Raw genomic sequence first — 20,686 nt, 5'->3', positions numbered from 1 at the left:
TTATGCCTAGTGCTAGTGGAGGTATGCGTAATGGTGAAAGTACAGATCAGAACTTGTTCCCCTCTACATACATCAGGAACTAGTAGTTGAAAAGTGTTTTAAATCCACATTACCGAATGGTATTTAGATAAAAAGAGGTATTTCTTTCTAGTAGTTGTTTAAAATGAGTAGTTTTAAAGTAGGGAGGAAATGATACATAAATATTTTCCTAGCTAATCTTCAGCGATATAAATTTAACTTGCTGCCCACAAGAGGGTGCTGTCTGCTAGCAGCATGAAATGCAAAATAAACTCGTGCTGGTGTTGTAGTGTAAGGTTGAATTACTGTGTTTATAATCCAAATTGCTTTAACAAATAACTACTGTTATCTGTATTCCTTTGTATTCACAACATATTGGGAAAAAGTCTTAAAGTGATGTAATTATTTTGTGCTGTGACAGCTCTTGTCTACTTTTCACTCACAAATTTCAGATTATGAAAGGCAAACACTGGTCTGTGTGGTCGTAGACTGGAGATGTGAAGGAAATGATTCTCCAGGGGTTAATCAGGCCTGGAGAAGATAAGATTTTTGTATTGCAGCTTCAGGTTAGACTGCACCAAGCTAGATGTTGAGATATTTAGCATTTGAGTAGAACCGCCACTGTAGAGAAAAATATACATATAGCTAAAGGATGATATTGCTAGTAAGATAGCAGGTCAGTTCCCTCCTTGAGTAATTTTTGCTATAACTCTGGGTATTTTCTACACCATCTAAATTTTATTTAATAAAATAAAAATTTTAAGAATAAAAATTTCTTCTTTCTGCCCTGTACTCTATTTACCTTTTTTTGCCATTGTTATCTTAACATGTGGTAAAGGACACACTAATTTCCTTCAGGATGTTTTTGGTTTTGTTTTTTTTTTTTTTCCTTTTGAAGGTATTGGAGCGGGTAGAGAGAAGACTTCAAGAGATAGAACAAGAAATGCATACTAAAAGACAAGTTGTAGAAAGGCACCAGGACCAACTGGGACATATGTCTCTTCAATTGCAAGAGGTATGCAAATGAAAACTTCCTGTGTATTCAGGGGTGAGTTAGGATCCTGCTACATTTGTGAGCCTGTACCTGTCAAATTGGTAAAAGTACTTGTATCTTTGACACTTAATTTTAAACTGCATCCATCCAGCTCCACTTGTTTTAGAAACCAGATGATAACACGTACAGTCTGTGTTCTTCATGATAATGTCTTGTCTATGTTTAGATCTTTTTTGCAACTGGCACAAACATTCTTCAAAATAACCCATGCCTCGCGCCTTTCCTCAAACTCCAAACAAAAGCAAGTCATTAGCTGGGTTGTCTCAATTGAAACATTTTGTTTTCTAAAATATAAACTTTGCTTGCGGTGAGCAGTTTATTTTTAACTTATCTCAACAAGCAATCAAATGTGCTGCAGTGGCCAGACAGCTTTTCATTGCTTTTCAAACAGTATCTGATGTAGTATACTGTTTGATCTGATGTATCTGATGAAGCATAAAATATTGTTTAGGAGACAAATACACATGTCAATATTATGAATTAAAATTGGAGACAGCTAGTAGCCTTTTTTTCTGCTCGCTTTGGGAAACGTACAAAAAATACATCTCTGTTTCTGATGTTACTGCTATTAGGAAAATCTGTGTCTCAACTGGGAGTTACTTTTTATTTTGCCTCCCTTAAGATATGATTTGCAATTTTATCTCTAATTATGTAATAGAGTTAAGAAGAAATGTGTGATTCCATGTTTTTTACTTTTAATACTAGCAATGGCATACATACTTTTTGAAAGGCAGTTGTTTTGCACTGTGCAGTGATATTGAGGAACTTCAGTTTAGACTGATGTCTTTCGTGTAACGCTAGAGACTACTGAGCGGTCATATTTAAGAAGATAAGATACGATTCTATGATTCTATGATTCTATGATGCTCTTTTGGTACATATAGAAAACAATGTTTATCAAAATGCTCATAGTGCTTCTGCTAGTATTTCAGAAAGAATCATAGAATAGTTAGGGTTGGAAAGGACCTTAAAATCATCTAGTTCCAACCCCCCTGCCATGGGCAGGGACACCTCACACTAAACCATCTCACCCAAGGCTCTGTCCAACCTGGCCTTGAACACCAACAGGGATGGAGCATTCACAACTTCCCTGGGCAACCTATTCCAGTGCCTCACCACCCTTACAGTAAAGAACTTCCTCTTTATATCCAATCTAAACTTCCCCTGTTTACGTTTTAATCCATTACCCCTTGTCCTGTCACTACAGTCCCTAATGAAGAGTCCCTCCCCAGCATCCCTATAGGCCCCCTTCAGATATGGGGGTACTGGAATGGGTTGCCCAATGAAGTTGTGAATGCTCCATCCCTGGTGGTGTTCGAGGCCAGGCTGGACAGAGCCTTGGGTGAGATGGTTTAGTGTGAGGTGTCCCTGCCCATGGCAGGGGGGTTGGAACTAGATGATCTTAAGGTCCTTCCAACCCTAACTATTCTATGGTTCTATGATTCATTTTTCTCTGTATTGATGTCCTAGTGAGTGAAAAGAACTAGAGTGCTTTATTATAGTTTTCATTGCTCTTTAATATGCCTTCATTCATTTCTAGATTCTTTGTGCCTTCCATCTGGTAGAGATCTGCTTAATGAAATGAGTTGGTGTCATGTTGTAGTGTTGTCTGCAGACTGGAACAGTCTTTTTTTTTAATGGATAACAACTTTTTCTGTAAAGATACAGTGACACCGCCATGGTTGCCTTTGAAACGTGTTTGAATTCACTCAATTGAATTCGAGTTTTCTTTCAAAGACTTTCATATGATTGGCTATGTGATCATGAGCCCTCAAGATGTATACCTCTTCTCCTAGAAGCTCATCTTTTAAATGTAATGCCTAATGAATATGAAATACTGAGTACATTCCTGACCTTTCATTCCCCTAAGCTGTCCAGGTGTAGATGAAGATGTTTTAATCTTTTCTTCTGAAAGTTCTGTTTTGTTCTGTGCATATATTTGTAAATTATTTTTCCTGAGGAGCCCCTAGATTTCTATTTAAAATACTTTTTTGACACCACTGTTCAAAACATAGTCCTTATTCTCAGTTTGTGGGAAATTTCAACATCTATTAGTCTTCTTGATAAACTTTTACTCTTAGGAGTTTGGCCGAGTCAAGGTTCAGAGCTAATCCTGGCTGAAACAATCTTTTTCCACACAACATACATTCGTAGCTGGTGCTGCATGGAAGAAATGAATGTACTGAGGACTGTATCGAGAAGTAGTCTTTATAAGATACAAATGATCTTAGGGCATGGTGTGTGTGTCTGTAGCTTAAGTTGATGTAAAAAAGAATGTATTTTAGAAAGAATGCTCTTGAGTTTTTTTTGTGTACTTTGTAGACCCTAGTGAGAATAAAGTAAATATTTTCCTTCAATTGTTCTCTGGATGAAGCATGTTTCTACATAATTTTTAAGTGCTTTTTAGTTTGTTGTTCTGTTTCTTGTCCTTTATAATTTGAGTTTTGAGTTAAATGGACTGTTAACTCTTTCAGCAACATCAGTCTTCTGGTGATCATTGCATGGATGTAATGTTCTATTATCGTCCTATATTATTTCTCCAAGATGTTTCCTGAGTAACATGACTGGAAGGTAGGGTTTGGACTGAGTTCTGAAACCCTGTCATTTATTATGGCCTGAATGATTTACAGAGAAATGCTATTTAAATTTTGTGGCTATTTAATGAGACGACTTTTTCATTAGTTTGCCTGTTAATACATTTCAAATCACACAAAGTTAAATTTGACTTTTGTTTTTAGTCAGTAATTGCTTTAATTAAGAAATTTTGTGCATTTTAAATATTAATAGTTACTATTTTTAAGGAAAGTGCAGTGCCCATAACTGACCACTACCTGTCAGTATTTTACTGTCTTATGAGAAAGATTTTCCTAAATGTCAGTTATAAATTATATGTTTTCAGGATCTAACTGTGCATGAGGATATATATGCTTGTCTTTCTCTTGTCTGTCTTGTCTTTGTCTGTCTTTTTTATGATATGCAAACTTTATATGTGTGCTGCACTAATATTAAAATCACAGAGTGATTATTAACCAGGATGATATCTAGTTGTATACTCACCATAAAGAAATCTTGTCATATAAATGTTTTTATCTTTAACATCTAAATTTAGATTATTATTTTGATTCCATAGTCTGTATGCGCTCCGTGTAGGCGGATAAGAATTACTGTCTCTACGTTTTTATGTACCTTTTAACTTAGTGTTTCAATACACCAGTATACACAGTTTAAACAGCAATTACTGCAAATTAAAAAATTCAAATTAGCAAACAGAATTTCATGCAAATCATACATCTTCAGTTTCTTCTGTATTTCTGATACAAATGTGTTTCTGATTAGAAATGAGAAAAAATATTCTCATCTTTCTAGGGCTACTGACACATACGTATGTGTTGCTTTAACAAAATACATGTGCTATGTAAACTAAAGCTATTTTAAGATTCTTCAGTGCTTCATTTTGAACATAAAGACGCCATTACCTTGTACTGTTTGCATTTATGCATCCATTTTCTAAAACAAGATCAAGTATCATTCTTAAAAATGGGCTTTTGGATGTCCTGGATGTCTTTACTGTTTCTTGTGCTTGGCTTCCCGGATTTTGGTGCAATGAGTCTGTGTGTTCATGCTTTGCATGCTTTAGGTAAACGTTTTTATAGAACATTTTGAACCCACAGTCTGTAATGAGACAGTAACTATAGTTATATCTTAAGCTAGTAACTTGAATAGGCTAGGAAACATTTTGTTTTTTTCTTCGTGCAACTGGATACTTGGGGTTTCTTTGCCTCCCACTGTACATACTGTGACGTGCAACAGGCTGGTGGATTTTCAATGAAAGTGGGGTAGACTGGCAATCAAAAGGGTTTATGAAAATTCTCTTTTTGCATGTTTTTTATCTCTGATCCTTCTAGACAAACATAAACTTGATCTGTGCTCTGAGCCATCTGGATGTTTTAATGCGTCGTTGATACTTGTTCCTTGGCTCTGTGCTATGCCACCTGTGGCTAATGGTTTCTGTTTTATTCTCATTTGAATCTGAGAGCCTTGGAACATGAGCAAGTTTCATACATATCTGTCACTGAAATATCTAGGCAGTCTGTTTTTAAATGCCTGGCTGCTATATCTAGGTAGGATACTCAGACCCATGCTAGTTGCTAATTTAGCAAGTTAAGGGAAGAATTTTCACTATGATGTGGTACATTTGTTGTCTTATTTTAAAATATAGCATGAGGTTTGTCTGCTTGTGTATTTCTGCCAGTAAAAATATAATTCACTGATCTGTCTCACTTGAAAATATAAATTTCAGTTTGTGGGCCATGCATTACTTTCAAATTTGATTAGTTAAGTGATTGCCTACCTAGCACCTACTCAGATATGTTTCCATTTGAAGTGGTGCATATATGGTATATATAATTTATTTCATCATTACATTCTTTTTGAATATATATATGAATTATTTTTTCTTAAAAATGAAATGGTTATGGCCTATTTTTATAACACACAGAAAATAAAACTGAATGTCATATTTATAATATCAGTGATAGGAAAGACTGCCTTTTTATTTGAAATTACTGCTATTTAATTGCCTAAATATCATTCAGTGATCCTGATAAGTTGAAATAGCGTATTTTTTTCAGTGGTAGCTTCCGAGGTTTAGGATGTACTACTACTAATGCAGAGATATACTTTTTGCCTTCAGTAGGGAAATCTTTGAAAATTTACCTAGTATTTCTGATTCAAGCACAGTTTTAACATTTTCCTTCTGATGCTGACATCTCTAGCAAAATCTGCGCGTGAAAACATAATTTTTTATTCATATATTAATTATTAATTTAGTGCCAAAACTAAGGGTGGCATACAATTGACTGTATATAACACAGCTTCTAATTTCACTAGTGAAATTGAAGCTCAATTGCAGTTTGTACTCATCATATATCCCTAGTAGAGTGTTCTGAACTGGTTGTTTTAGTTGTTTATAGAAACCCTGAAAACTCATGCAATAATGGCATTAGCTGAAGTGATGATCTTGTTTGATTTTTTGGCTTGTTCGGATGTATATATATATATTTTGTTTTGTTTTGTTCATGTAGCTTACTAGTTTTCCCTAGTCTTTTTGAGTAAAATGGGAGTGTGTCAGGTCTGTGTGCAGTGTTGAGTTTTGCAGTTGATGGGAATGACAGATATAAGTATACCTGGAGAAATATTTTAAATATGTTACAGTCTTACAGTATTTGATTATGAATCAGTAAGATTAAAAGCATGATTCTTTATAGCATAATATTTTCAGTGGCATAGTTATGATAACTATTTTCCACAACCTCAGTTTTTAGTGTAAACTGTTCAAGTAGTCCAAACTATACTGAAACCCTTCTGTGGAGACCTCATAGCAGCCTTCCAGTATCTGAAGGGGGCCTATAGGGATGCTGGGGAGGGACTCTTCATTAGAGACTGTAGTGACAGCACAAGGGGTAACGGGTTAAAACTTAAAACAGGGGAAGTCTAGGTTGGATATAAGAAGGAAATTCTTTCCTGTTAGTGTGTTGAGGCACTGGAATGGGTTGCCCAGGGAGGTTGTGAATGCTCCATCCGTGGCAGTGTTCAAGACCAGGCTGGACGAGGCCTTGGGTGATATGATTTAACGTAAGGTGCCCCTGCCCACGGCAGGGGGGTTGGAACTAGGTGATCTTAAGGTCCTTTCCAACTCTAATTATTCTATGATTCTATGTTTCCTGAGGTGGTAGGATGTAAGACTGAGATAAGTATATAAATCTGTTTATTTTCTCCACACAGCTACTTTTAAAAGCAGAGCTTCTAAAACGGGATTCTTGGCTTCACTGGGGCTAATTAATATCTTGCCTTCTGTTTTTGTACAGTGAAATCATTCCCCAGTATACAATGAAAAGAAAATGTTCAAAACCTGAATGAAATTGCACTAAGTATAGGGGCAAAATTGAGAGATATTTAAGGAAATATTTTTTTAAAATGTAAAATAAGAATGCTACTCAGGAAGAGCAGACTGGGAAAAAGACATTTCTTTCTGGACATGCTGTATGTTTGTTCTGTTGTAGTTTTAGCAAGTAATGGTGGAAGGAATAGATGTACTTGCACTTCACGGTGTTGGATGAAGGTAAAAGGTGAATGCTAAGGTCTCTGATTGGTGTGTAGTGTGAAAGCCACTTGGTCATGTTGTGTAGTAGCAAAACAAGATTTATTAACATAGTTATTAAAATTCACAGCAAATTCTCTTAGTATGGTTAGTGACCTCTCCTAGCTGGTGTTTTTGAGTGGTTTTTAAGATAAGCCAATGACATTGTTATGGCTTGAGATATCCTAGCTTGGGTTGTGTATGTTGCAAATTGTGTCATTAATGTCTGTGACGTGTAATGCATTCCTTTGATAGTGATTGGCTATGTTCTACAAATAGTGTTGGTTTGCAGAAAGAAAAGATTTTGAAATTGATATTCAAGACAATTTAAAGCAATTTTATTTAAGATGTTTTAGATAATGTATATAACTGTTTTTAGATACTTTGGGAAAAATGTCCCAATGTTTATTTTCTCTCTCTCCCCCACCCCCAAGTAGGGCACAACAATTTCAGTAACTTTTGATTAGAAAAGTTTCAGTTTATTCTCTCTAAAACTACAACATAACAACAGTAGTGCTATTCTAAACATGTGCCCAGATTTGGATGAAAATATTTTTTTCCTTTTTCTGGCTTCCAACTGTGTTTTCCTTACTACAGTGCATTGTATTTAATATTGTGCATATTTTATATTACAGAATATATTCTTTTCATCTGATATGTTTGCAGCTTATCTGTAGAGGATTTCTTGAGGCTCTTAAACCTTTGTTTAAAAGTGTTTAGGGTCAACCTTCAGCATCTGGAGCTCTATACGTCGGAAGGATGTTAGTGCTAGTTTTGACTTTGTATTTGACCCTGTTCTGTGCGTGGGTGTGTTTATGTATGCGTGGACATATATTTATTTTTTCATAATATACATTGGCTTCACATGGAATTATTGGGCATAGGCAGAAAACATTTGTCTAGATCTTCTTTCTTAAATACATCAGTAGATTCTTTCATTTTAAGACTTGCAAAGAAGACTTCTGTAACTTTTATAATGAAGTTCACAATATATTTTTTCCCCCTAAAGGCTTTAAGGAAGCAAGATGCTAAAGCAGATGAAACAGAAGAACTCATGAGAAATAAACTTGTGAAATATGAAAGTGAAAAGAACCAAGTAAGACTTTAATTTTCTCCTTTCTTGTTTGGTTTTAAGTAAGTGTATAGTGTCATATGTTACAGTATATGCTTCCTGTTTCAGGGAAACCAGCAAGATGAAACTTTCTTTACTCTTCACGATAACAAGGTTTTGTGGTGGGGCTTTCTTTTTTTTTTTGTTTTTTTTTTGTTTTTTTTGTTTTTTTTTTGCATTAGAGGAACTATGAATGTAGCAACACTCAATTTCTTTCTTTCTAAGCTTTTGAGTTACAGTGTGTTACTTCTAACAAGTTTTCCATCCTGCCAGGCAGGCAAGTTTGTAACTTGGGGATTATCCTTGATTTCTTTCTCTGATTTGTCTCTGGATTTATACAGTCTGCTGTTGCTTATTTGCAGCAGCTCAAAGATACATCTTTTCTTTATCCCTACAACTAATGCTAGTTATGTTATGCATCATTGTTAATTATTCTTACTGAGCTATCTGTTGCCATATTGCTCTCTTCCTGTTCATAGAAAACAAGATTTCTTATATTTGTGTTCTGGCAGGATGCTAGGGCAATATTATGCTTTTTCTATCTTTTTTTTCTCTTACATAGAGTTTAGCCTTTGTGCCCATGATGTCAAAGTTATACCCCTTTATGCTAAACCATCTATGTAATGTTTTCTTTTACTTTCTCCATTCCATTAATGCTAGTCCTGTTTACTTTGCCCGTTCGCCAGCCTCTCAACATCCTTTTGAGATTGCTATCTCTGCAATAACAATTTTTGCTGTCAAAAATTCTATTTGTTTCCATCTGGATCTTTTTGATCTTTGAACTATTTATGGTAGAAGTAAGAATTCTTTTTGTAGCTTTTGTTTTCAGCTGTTTTATATTTATTTTTGTTTGCTTTCCTAAATGATCATCAGTTTGACTGTTTCTGATGTAACTATTTTAAGATTCCCTTAATATTATATTTTGGGGAAAAATTCTAATTGTATGAAACTCTGGCACTTCAGTTTTTCGGTCTTTTTCCCTGAATAATTCAAATGCATCTTGCACAGCGCAAAACCCACAGAATTTGCCAATTACCAGTTCTACCAATGCATGTTATCTTTAACAATTTTATGAATGAAATGTGTTACAAAGGTGACTTCCAAGTGTTAACACTTGGAAATCACTTAATTTTGATTTGAATTCGAAAGCATGTTTCAAATCCAGGCACAATGTTTTTGAAGCTTTTTCTTGAAGTTTACCTTCCTTTCTCTTACTTTTAATCCAGTAAAAATTTGCTTTCATTCTTTTTTGTTTTGGATTATATATATCATTTTGTATCTTCATGTGACATAGAATATAGTACAAAAATTATAGACTGTGAGTTAAACTCTCTTTTATGCAATTAAATAAATATAGCGGGAATTCAGTACAAATGAAAGCTTGCTTTAAGATTTTTGACAAATAAGGATGTTTTGTAATGTATACCTTGGTTTAGATAGATGCTTATATCAATTAATTTTTGCCAGAATGAAATAGTTAAAATACACTTTTGTACTATGATGTGCACACTGCTTTCTTTCTTCATCTTCTATAATGAAAGCTTGAGCAAAAATTGGAACAGTCACAGAAAATGTTGAATGAATCAGAAGGCAGAAGAGAAGCTCTTTTACATCAGGTAACTGCTCTGTTGTATTGAAAATACTGAAGTTTTCATATTAGATGGTGTCTGAGTCTTTTGCTTAATCTTCCTGTCTCATATTCTGATAGCGCTGTTTTGGAAGGTCAAGAAAGAGGTACATAAAGGCAGGTTTAAAGGTCTAAAATATGTGGTCTGAGCTCTCGGTATACTTTTTCTGCTTTGCAAATGTTTTATGTATATGCTTTTTATATAATAATTACAGTAGTTTAGTACTTATAGTACGTTTAAAACTCATAATAATATTACAAATAATAATAATTTGTAACTTCCCCTTATAGTATGCTTTAGAAACTTCTGTATTAATAATAATTGTTGTGCAAAGTGCACACTCTAATTGATGAGTTTGTATAAACCAGTGATCTAGAAGTATCTGCTGTATTGTATGCTAAAACGCAATAAAAACATATAAAGAACAAACACCTGAAAGACTGTCTAAACTGTGCTATAAACAGTGTCTGTTGATGTACATATGATTAAATCTGGAAGTTTCGGGAACCTGGGTTATATCTTCAAAAACCTCTCCTTTCTCCTAAACTTTTCTAATCCTTCTTTCAGAGGAGCTGGGGGAAAAATGTGAAATAAATAGGGAAGGGGCAATTAGCATTCTTACCTGTTAATGTTGGTTGTGCATCTAGAAGAAGTTTGACTTGGTTGTATTACTGTTTTGAACTCAACTCACTGTGCATGGAATACAGAGCTTTATCACATACGGATAATACAAGTTAAAATTATTTTCCTACAAAGCAATTTTAGCATGTCCTTTTTTCTTTATTTTCCTGTAAACAGTGTCATTTTTAAGTGCTAGGCTGTGTATGATAGAAAGGAAAAATGTAAAAAAACCCAGTGTTTCTTAAGGATAAGTAAATTGTATTATTAATGATCAGAATTTACATAAAGTGTATTGCTTATTAAATATGTATGGATATTTTCACTACCAGTGTAAAAAGAGAATAGCAACATATAAAATGGTAGCATTTTGTTTAGTCTAGAGAAGTTAGTGCTCTGCTGTGGTCAACATAACAAAATATTTCTTTTCATTTTGAATAATCACTTTGTAGTCTATAATTAGGAAGTAATATGTCTTTTTTTTTTTTTTACCATCTGCAGTACTCTTGAGATTTATTTAAATACTACTTGTGTATAGATTCTTTTTGTCTTTTTCATTTGGTAGTATTTAATAGAAGTACACTATTTACTTTTTCATTCTGTTTTAATTAAACATTTGACACTTGTACATGCATTTTAGATAGAGGATCTTCGTTCCCAACTTTTGAGAGCAGAAGAAGACCGTGTAGAGTTACAACGTCAAATTTCGCACCGGCTGAGCTACCAGGATGTACAAGATAATGACAGGAGAATCAGAACAGGTGGTTAAACTCTCATATTTCATACTAGAGGCCTGCAAATTTGTTAGTTAGCCTGGACAATTATTTTTGTCCTTGAGTTTCAGTCTAATTATTCTACTGTTTCAACAAAACCAGCCATATAAGTCCCCAGCTTTAAGTTAATAAGTACTGACATCAGTGTCCTGGGTTTAGCAGTAGCAGTTATTTTTTTCTCCTTCTTAGTAGCTGGTGCAGCGCTGTGTTGTTGACTTTTGGCCTGGGAACAGAGCTGATAACACTGATGGTTTTAGTTACTGCTCAAATGTTTAGACTGGCCATAGGACTTTGTGAGTCTCATGCTCTGCCAGGGAGGAGGGGAAGCCAGGAGGAAGCAGAGACAGGACACCTGACCCAAGCTAGCCAAAGAGGTATTCCATACCACAGCACGTCATGCCCGGGAGGTAACTGGGATTTACCCGGCAGGGCACTCTCTTCTTGGTCAGACTCGTTTTGGCGGGTGGTATCGTATTCTCTTCCCTTGTTATTTCCCTTATCATTATTATTATTGGTGGTAGCAGTAGTGATTTCTGTTATACCTTAGTTACTGGACTGTTCTTATCTCAGCCTGTGGGAGCTGCATTCTTCCGATTCTCCTCCCCATCCCTCCAGGAGCGGGGGGGTGGGGGAAGAATAACGGGGATATACCCATAGACCCGGATGTTATGTCGTTTGGCCAAGTGGACTACTTTAGACAAAGGCATCCAGTCTCTGAGGGAATCCGCGATCGTAGAGATGATCTGTCACATCAAGCTGAATAATGGGGAGAATGGTCCTACCTGGAGCCTCTGGCAAAAAGCTCCAGGGGAGACTTGAGGTCGACCCCTCGGCTTTTGGAGTCAGGGATACAAAGGATCTGAGGCCAATTATACCCCAACTGAGAAAGAGATACTGGCAGCCTCTTAAGGGGTTCAAGCTGCTTCGGAAGTGATTGGCACTGAAGTACAGCTCCTCCTGGCACCCGGGTTGCCTGTGCTGGGCTGGATGTTCAAAGGCAGGGTCTAGTCTTTCCCCCCCGCCCTCCCCGCTCCTAGAGAGATGGGGAGGAGAATCAAAAGAATGTAACTCCCACAGGTTGAGATAAGAACAGTTTAGTAACTAAGGTATAACACAAATCACTACTGCTACCACCAATAATAATAATGATAAGAGAAATAACAAGGGAAGGGAATACGATACCATCAGCCGAAACGAGTCCGACCGAGAAGAGAGTGCCCTTCCGGGTAAATCCCAGTTATCTCCCGGGCATGACGTGCTGTGGTATGGAATACCTCTTTGGCTAGCTTGGGTCAGATATCCTGTCTCTGCTTCCTCCCGGCTTCCCCTCCTCCCTGGCAGAGCATGAGACTCAGTCCTATGGCCAGTCTAAACATTTGAGCAGTAACTAAAACCATCAGTGTTATCAGCTCTGTTCCCAGGCCAAAAGTCAACAACACAGCGCTGCACCACCTGTTAAGAAGGAGAATAAATGACTGCTACTGCTGAACCCAGGACAATCTGAAAATTAACAAGTGTGAGTTAAAATCTAGGATAAAATACCATGATTTGCATGGTTAAAACAAATGAAGAGTATTAAAGGCAGTTTCAGCAAAGTAGTGATTTTACTGAGTTAAGACATGAAATATTTTAAATATTTTCTAATTTTTCTAAAATTTTACATTTCAGTCCATTTGCAGTTTAAATTCTTCAATCTTGAAAATCATAGTAAACATAATTTATGTAGTTGGTTGGTAAGACTGATGAAATTCTGGTAAAATTTCTAAGGGATAACAACATGTTCCAGAGAGGTTAAAAAATTTACCAGCATAATGCAGTCAGGGCTACTGTTTGCAGTATGTTAGAATTTTAGAGATGGAACAATGATATTTAGAATACTTTAAACAATTCCAAGATGTAATTAATTGCATATCAAATTACCATTTTAGCAAGGTCTTTGCTGCATTGTTAGTTATCTTGCTGTATGTAAACTTTTCAAGGATTATCAGAAGGCATTAGAGAGACTATCTTTTTCTTTATTAATGTAAAAATGTATTAGTCAAGATGATAGAGGAAAAGTGGCTCCAAGTCCAGTGTCTCTGTGAATGCTTAATCGGTTTGGTTAATGACTTATTTGTATATTGTCATACTTAAGGTATCGAATTATCTTTAAAATAGATTATTTAAAATAGGTTATCAAAATGGAAATCTGACTCCCTGTTTTACAAATCCCATATAGAGCACTGGGAAATGGCTAGATTTTGTACATGTTCATTTTAATAGTTTTTCTCCAGTTATTTTAATGTATCTACAAGGATGCCAGAGCAGGACTCTTCATCACGGACTGTAGTAATAGGACAAAGGGTAACGGGTTTAAACTTAAACACTGGAAGTTCAGGTTAGATATAAGGAAGAAGTTCTTTACTGTGATGGTGGTTAAGTACTGGAATGGGTTGCCCAAAGAAGCAGTAAATGCTTCATCCCTGACAATGTTCAAGGTTGAAGAGAACCTTCAGTTTTAGTGTGAGGTGTCCCTGCCCATGGCAGGAGCGGTTTGCCTTAGTCGATGAGGAATGGGTTAGAGATCAGTTGAGCAATCTGGACATCCATAAATCCATGGGTCCAGATGGGATGCACCCGCGGGTGCTGAGGGAACTGGTGGAAGTCATTGCTAGACCACTCTCCATCATCTTTACCAAGTCTTGGGAAACGGGAGAGGTGCCTGAGGACTGGAGGAAAGCAAATGTCACCCCAGTCTTCAAAAAGGGCAAGAAGGAGGACCCGGGTAACTATAGACCGGTCAGCCTCACCTCCATCCCTGGGATAGTGATGGAACACCTTATCCTTGGTGCCGTCTTAAGGCATATCAAGGATAAGAGGGTTATGAGGGGCAGTCAACATGGCTTCACCAGGGGGAAATCATGTTTGACCAATCTCTTAGCCTTTTATGAGGAAATAACACGGTGGATGGATGATGGCAGAGCAGTGGATGTAGTCTACCTTGACTTCAGCAAAGCATTTGACACAGTCTCCCACAGCATCCTCACGGCTAAATTGAGGAAGTGTGGTCTGGATGATCAGGTAGTGAGGTGGACTGCAAACTGGCTGAAGGAGAGAAGCCAGAGAGTTGTGGTCTATGGGGCGGAGTCTAGTTGGAGGCCTGTAACTAGTGGAGTGCCTCAAGGGTCAGTACTGGGACCAGTATTATTTAATATATTCATCAATGATTTAGATGAGGGAATTGAGTGTACTATCAGCAAGTTTGCTGATGACACTAAGCTGGGAGGAGTGGCTGAAACGCCAGAAGGCTGTGCTGCCATCCAGCGAGACCTGGACAGGCTGGAGAGTTGGGCAGGGAATAACTTGATGAAATATAACAAGGGAAAGTGTAGAGTCCTGCATCTGGGCAGGAACAACCCCAGGTTCCAGTATAGGTTGGGGAACGACCTGTTAGAGAGCAGTGCAGGGGAGAGGGACCTGGGGGTCCTAGTGGATGACAGGATGACCATGAGCCAGCACTGTGCCCTTGTGGCTGAGAAGGCCAGTGCCATCCTGGGGTGTATTAGAAGGGGGGTGGTTAGTAGGTCGAGAGAGGTCCTCCTTCCCCTCTACTCTGCCCTGGTGAGACCCCATCTGGAATATTGTGTCCAGTTCTGGGCCCCTCAGTTCAAGATGGACAGGGAGCTGCTGGAGAGAGTCCAGCGCAGGGCAACAAAGATGATTAAGGGAGTGGAGCATCTCCCTTATGAGGAAAGACTGAGGGAGCTGGGTCTCTGTAGTTTGGAGAAGAGGAGACTGAGGGGTGACCTTATAAGTGTCTATAAATATATAAAGGGGGAGTGTCACGAGGATGGAGCCAGGCTCTACTCAGTGGTAAACAATGATAGGACAAGGGGTAATGGGTACAAACTGGAACACAAGAGGTTCCACTTAAACTTGAGAAGAAACTTCTTCTCAGTGAGGGTGACAGAACACTGGAACAGGCTGCCCAGGGAGGTTGTGGAGTCTCCTTCCCTGGAGACATTCAAAACTCGCCTGGACACATTCCTGTGTAACATTATCTAGGTGTTCCTGCTCCGGCAGGGGGATTGGACTAGATGATCTTTCGAGGTCCCTTCCAATCTCTAGCATACTGTGATACTGTGATACTGTGTGATACTGTTGGAACTAGATGAACTTAAGGTCCTTTCCAACCCAAATTGTTCTATGATTCTACATTTCTATCTGCTTAAAAGTAAATTTATTTGAAACAATATCCATTTCATGTTAATGAAAACGTATTTTAGTTTTTCCATTTGTATTATAATTATAGATCAAAACTGTTGTAAAAATATAAAGAAAACAAGAGCAATGTAATGGACCTATTTAGAGATACACATATATCTATATAATTTATGCAGTTGTTTTTCTTCTTATTGTGTTATTTCTGTTTCTTCAAAGATGCATAGGAAGAATACAAATGAAGTTTTTCTTTGCCTCCAGTAGTTGTTCATGTCTACAGACCTTTGAAATTCTGCTTGGGGAAATTTATAGCTTACTTCCATCAAGAACTTCTATTGTAGAATTCAGACATAAAATTCACAAGTAGTGTGATTTCCAAAGCAGGAGGTATTACTCTGGTGGGATAAAATCTTGGCCTTGAAGTTTGTAGCCAAGTTTCATTTATACCATTGTTTCTTCTACCTGATTCTATTTTATTGGGTTTTGTTAGGGTATTTTGTTTTAATAAAAAAAGAAAAGAAAAAAAGGGGGGGGGAACCCCCATAAAATGATTAGTAATCTGGAAATACTGTCTCATTCAGTAAAATGTTATGATACAAGTATAGCCATTTTTTGCAGATACTTTGTTCAAAATCAGTAGTTGTAGAATAGTCTCAAGTAGACAAGAAAACTGCCAAAAGAGAAATGAAAAAAAAAAAAAATTACCACAAGTCACTGTTTCTACTGGGTTTGCTGTTCTGGTGTCACTCTTTTATACTAGCTGAAAGATATGAGAGAGAGAAGCAGGAAACGGAGAAACATATTTTGGATCTTAAAGCAAAGTTGAGTCATAATGCTGTGATGTCAGAGGTAGAAGAACTAAAGAGATGCATAGAGCGTAAGGACAAGGAGAAAGCACAGCTTGTAATGCACATACAGGTAAGTTTTTTCTGTTTCTTTTTGGTTTTTGTTGTGGGTTTTATTTTCCTTGCTGTGTTTTTTTTTTTTTAATAATTTCTTATTTTTAAGGTAAGCGATATGCCATATTAGGGAATAACCTTTAAAATTTAGAGTAACTGCCATGTTCTTCATGGATTCTTATATAAATAACTTTGAAAATTGATTGGCATTTGTAGAGTTTTTTCTCTCCAATCTTCTAAATAAACCAAAAAAGGTATTTGCTGTTGCCCATGAATTTATGGTTTGGATTGCTTCTCTTTCCCATGTACAAAGAAAAGGTGATTTGATTTTATCAGCAGTTACCATTAACAGTGGTTTCTGGAGTTACTTTTATAAGTTAGCATTTACTTACTCATTTCCCATTCATAATGCTTCAGAACTAAGGTTTAACTTTCTGGGATACTTAATTTAAATGAACTGGGATACCTTATTCTATGAGCTAGTACAGTAGATTAAGAAAAATAGGTCATAACTCCTCTTTTTTAGCTATTAGAGGGAACATAATGATACATTAATAAGTGTTAGTATTCTTATTTATGGTAAACACATATTTAAAGTGATTCTCTGTGAAAAGAGTAACAGCAGTCTGACACTAGAATTTTAGACGACTTTTATCTTGAACACAGAATGAAATATAAGGAGGTAGTAACCTTCTTATTTATTATAGTAGACTTCTGTGCTTCTTGTTTAGATTTGTCATTGGTAGTAAGATCCCTGAAAAGTAACTGTTTTCTACTGTCTTTCAGTACTGTAAGGAGAAGTGAGGATATTTTCAAAACTTTATGTGGGATTTCAGTAGTCAAGTATTTAACATTTGTTGTACTTGTATTGGGGCATTCAGTAAGCCAGGGAGGTCTGTATTTTGTGTTTATTTTTCTAATGAAGATAATTTTATTTGAAATGGCATTGTATTACTTGTCAAATTCAAAAGTAGGATTTTTTTGTCTTTTCATAGATTTACAAGAACATACTATGCAGTTTACATCTGCTCTTTCCACTTGTCAACTTCTGTGCCAATTTAAATTGAACTGATACAACAAATTATGTTTGGAAAAAACTGAAGTTTCAAAATAAGTTCCTATGTGCTTTATGAAATTGGTTCATTGAACAGGTTTAAAAAGACCTACAGTGTTTCTGTAGAGGATAAGGCAATCAGAACTAATTTCCTGATGCCCACCAGCATTTGTGTTCTAGCTGGCCAGTGCAACTCCAGACTAATCTGAAACATGCTAGTTTTTTAGTTTTGTGGGACCTGAGAAATGCTGATTACTTTGGTGGCAGGAGATAATTGGATAAAACCTTTTATTAAAACTTCTGCTTGTAGAACATACTTTCTTGAGGGTCAGAATGACATTCTGATAGTTATTTCCTTCTCTCTGAAATACTGATGGAAGACTTTTCAGTTGGGGTTATTGCCATTGCTCCAAGTTTGAAATCTTTGACTTCCCTGATTATCTCAACAGAAAACACTTTGTACTTCTTATCTGCTTCCCACTGCCATTCTTCTACAGAGAAAGTAACAGGAAAATAGCTAGTGTGTTTTTGTTTTGATGAGACATCAAGGAATGCAAGGATGTGAATTTCTAAACTTAGGTACTAACAAAGCATTTTGTCAAGCCTGTTCTAACAGCTGCTCCTATCAGATAGTCTGATTCCCAGTTGGAAGTGACCAGTCATGTTTGACTTAAATGTAATTTATCTTTAGTTAGTGGGAAGTAACTTCACTTGCCTCTGGTGTACATGTGATATTAGAAATCTCCTTTGATTTATTTAAATGTCATTGTTCAACATTTTGAGTTGTGTGGTATATTTAGTCCATGGCAGTTGCCATAAAAGCACAATATGATGTAAAATGGAAAGGAGGAAAAAGATTATAATCACATTCTTAAACTCATGTTTAGAAGCGAGTTCAATTTTAAATTATATTTTAAATTTAATAGAGAGAATTTTTATTTCAGTTGCTGTAGCACCTGGGGGTGCTTCTGTAAGATCTTGCAAATGTATGCAGCTATTTTAAATATATAATTTTCTGCATGGAACTATATAGATATGGGGCTGTTAGGCTGACTGTTATGACCTGACTGTTAGGCTAAGAAATAAATAAAGTACACACATTGTGAGATGCAATACTCTAGTGTTTCCATAAGCAGTTTTAGACTCTTATACTTGTGAAATTGTTAGAATGAGAAGTAATTAGTAAATCAAATTAGGTCAAAGTAGTCTTACAATATTGTCCACTAGAGTGTAACAGCAGACAGTCAGTTTACTAAAATACTTCAAATTTTCTGATGGAAAGTTACTGATTTGCTTATTTAAGATTAGAAATCTTCAGTAATATAAGTCTTTCAGGCTTACAAAGATTGATTAAGATCTTATCCTCACTAAAATTAATTTTATTGCTTTTCATCCTCTAATGAGAAATGTTAGCCAGTTTATTCATTATATGAGTCAAGATATCTGAAGATCAATAATTAACACTTTTCTGAATATAAAAATATATTCTTACAAAATAAGAGAAATCAATACCTTTGCAGACCTGCCTAGTTGAAGACTACATGCTTATTGCTGTGGGGGTTGGACTAGATGACCTTTGAAGGTCCCTTCCAACCCAAAATATTCCATGATTATTGAAAATACTGAATGTTATGAAAACAGTATATATAGGACCAAAATACAGAATACTAATGTGAAGTTCTATGTGATGATCTTAATAAAATGCAGTTTTGTGAGTGAAGCCTCAATAACTGGTTTCAGAATATGCTCTTGAAGAAGGTATATGGAAAACATTTTTCCTGACTTGCTTGTGAGACTGTCCTGGGAAATATCAGATTTGGGATGTGCAGCAGTTCTTATTATTATTAGAACGTGTGGTTTCAATTTAATTCAATATTGAAAGGCCAACTAATTTTGGCTCTAGTATGCTTGCTACATTTTCAAATGTCTTTGCACTTTGTTCTAGAAACATCTACCATCTGTGGTGAATGCTGTTCTTTCATTGCCAATTATCTGTTTCTTCTCATCTGTTTAACTTCATCTCTTCACATCTTACTGTTTTCTTTAGTCCATATTTGTCTAATGTGTAATATGTGAGAATCCTGGTCAATAATTCCTTCTCAAACTTAAAATATAAAAACTAACAAGAACAAGCAGATGAGGAACAAATACAGAAGATATAAATGGGATAGAATAACCATGTATGTTATATCTTTGTTGAAATTCTTGACCATTGCAGAGGGAGAGATTCTGTGGGCTTACAGGGTTTTCCCTAGTAGTCAAGGGGATCTTTTATGCTGTTCCCATTTTAGATAGAAATGCTATTTAATGTTGCTGTATGTTGTTTGGTGAGGTTTCATACTGTATATCTTTAGAGTTGGAATTTTCATATTCTGCTGTGATAATTCCAGGAGTTAACATCTGACCTGGAAAACAGGGAGAAGCAGCAGGAAAATATTCTGGACCAGCTAAAGGAGATACAGAGTTGCTACAAGGCTTGTGAGGATGGCCGTAGACAAACTGAACTCCAGTCTGCTGAGTTAGCTCAGCAGGTGGAAGAGAGTACCAAAGAAGCAGAACGGTACTTCACTGAATTCAAGCAAGCAGAGGCACTCAGGCTGGAGGCTGAGAAAAAAAGAGAAGATCTGAAAGTGAGAGCACAGGAAACTATCCGCCAATGGAAGTTGAAATATAAGAAACTGAATCATGAGGTGGAAAAACAAAATGAAACCATCAGCCAGCTCATGGACAAGAATAGTCAGGTAAGATTGGCTGGGGGGAGGGTGGGAGGGTTGTACTGTGGTTTTTCTTTTGTTTTTCTTAGAAATGAAGATGAGGATTAGGTTATGCAAACTGTGATTTAAACCCCTTTCCACCTTAAGTCCTGCACCAAATTTCCTGGTGAGCTACAAAACGGCTAATAGGTGGCGGTATTTTTTAGGAATTAGGGAGTTCCACATTTGCTTCTTTATCCAGTATGTATTCTAATCTCTCCACTTAATCAAATCTTTCTTCTTGCAAAGAAAAAAAGTTTCTCTACAAATGTTGCTTTTACTTTATCTTTTCATTTAACACTTAAGGTAACAGCTTGTTTTTAATTAATTTTAAAGGAAATAATGTGATGTTATTTAAAAAAAAAATCACATTAACTAATAACTCATGTTCAAGTTATGCATTGTCTTATGTACTGAACAGTGGTCACATCTTGGAAAG

General features: G+C 36.3%; 1 protein-coding gene across 11 annotated transcripts in view; it reads left to right on the top strand.

The window, feature by feature from the left end:
• CEP128 (centrosomal protein 128) overlaps window positions 1-20,686 on the top strand; it is a 140,504-nt gene that overhangs the window by 17,702 nt on the left and 102,116 nt on the right. For 9 of the 11 annotated variants that reach the window (XM_061463739.1, XM_061463740.1, XM_061463741.1 and 6 more), the window contains 6 exons: window positions 917-1,033; window positions 8,221-8,307; window positions 9,864-9,938; window positions 11,209-11,332; window positions 16,302-16,459; window positions 19,885-20,235. In XM_061463739.1, coding sequence (XP_061319723.1) covers window positions 917-1,033; window positions 8,221-8,307; window positions 9,864-9,938; window positions 11,209-11,332; window positions 16,302-16,459; window positions 19,885-20,235 — 912 coding nt within the window. The remainder of the gene's footprint in view (window positions 1-916; window positions 1,034-8,220; window positions 8,308-9,863; window positions 9,939-11,208; window positions 11,333-16,301; window positions 16,460-19,884; window positions 20,236-20,686) is intronic. The other 2 variants (XM_061463733.1, XM_061463736.1) reach the window with 2 other exon arrangements.

Source organism: Pezoporus flaviventris, unplaced genomic scaffold, assembly GCF_033815535.1.
Source record: "Pezoporus flaviventris isolate CSIRO_AGI_PZ_B2104156 unplaced genomic scaffold, CSIRO_AGI_Pfla_v1 ptg000036l, whole genome shotgun sequence".
NCBI lineage: Eukaryota > Metazoa > Chordata > Aves > Psittaciformes > Psittacidae > Pezoporus > Pezoporus flaviventris.
This window is presented reverse-complemented; position numbering and strand designations above follow the sequence as displayed.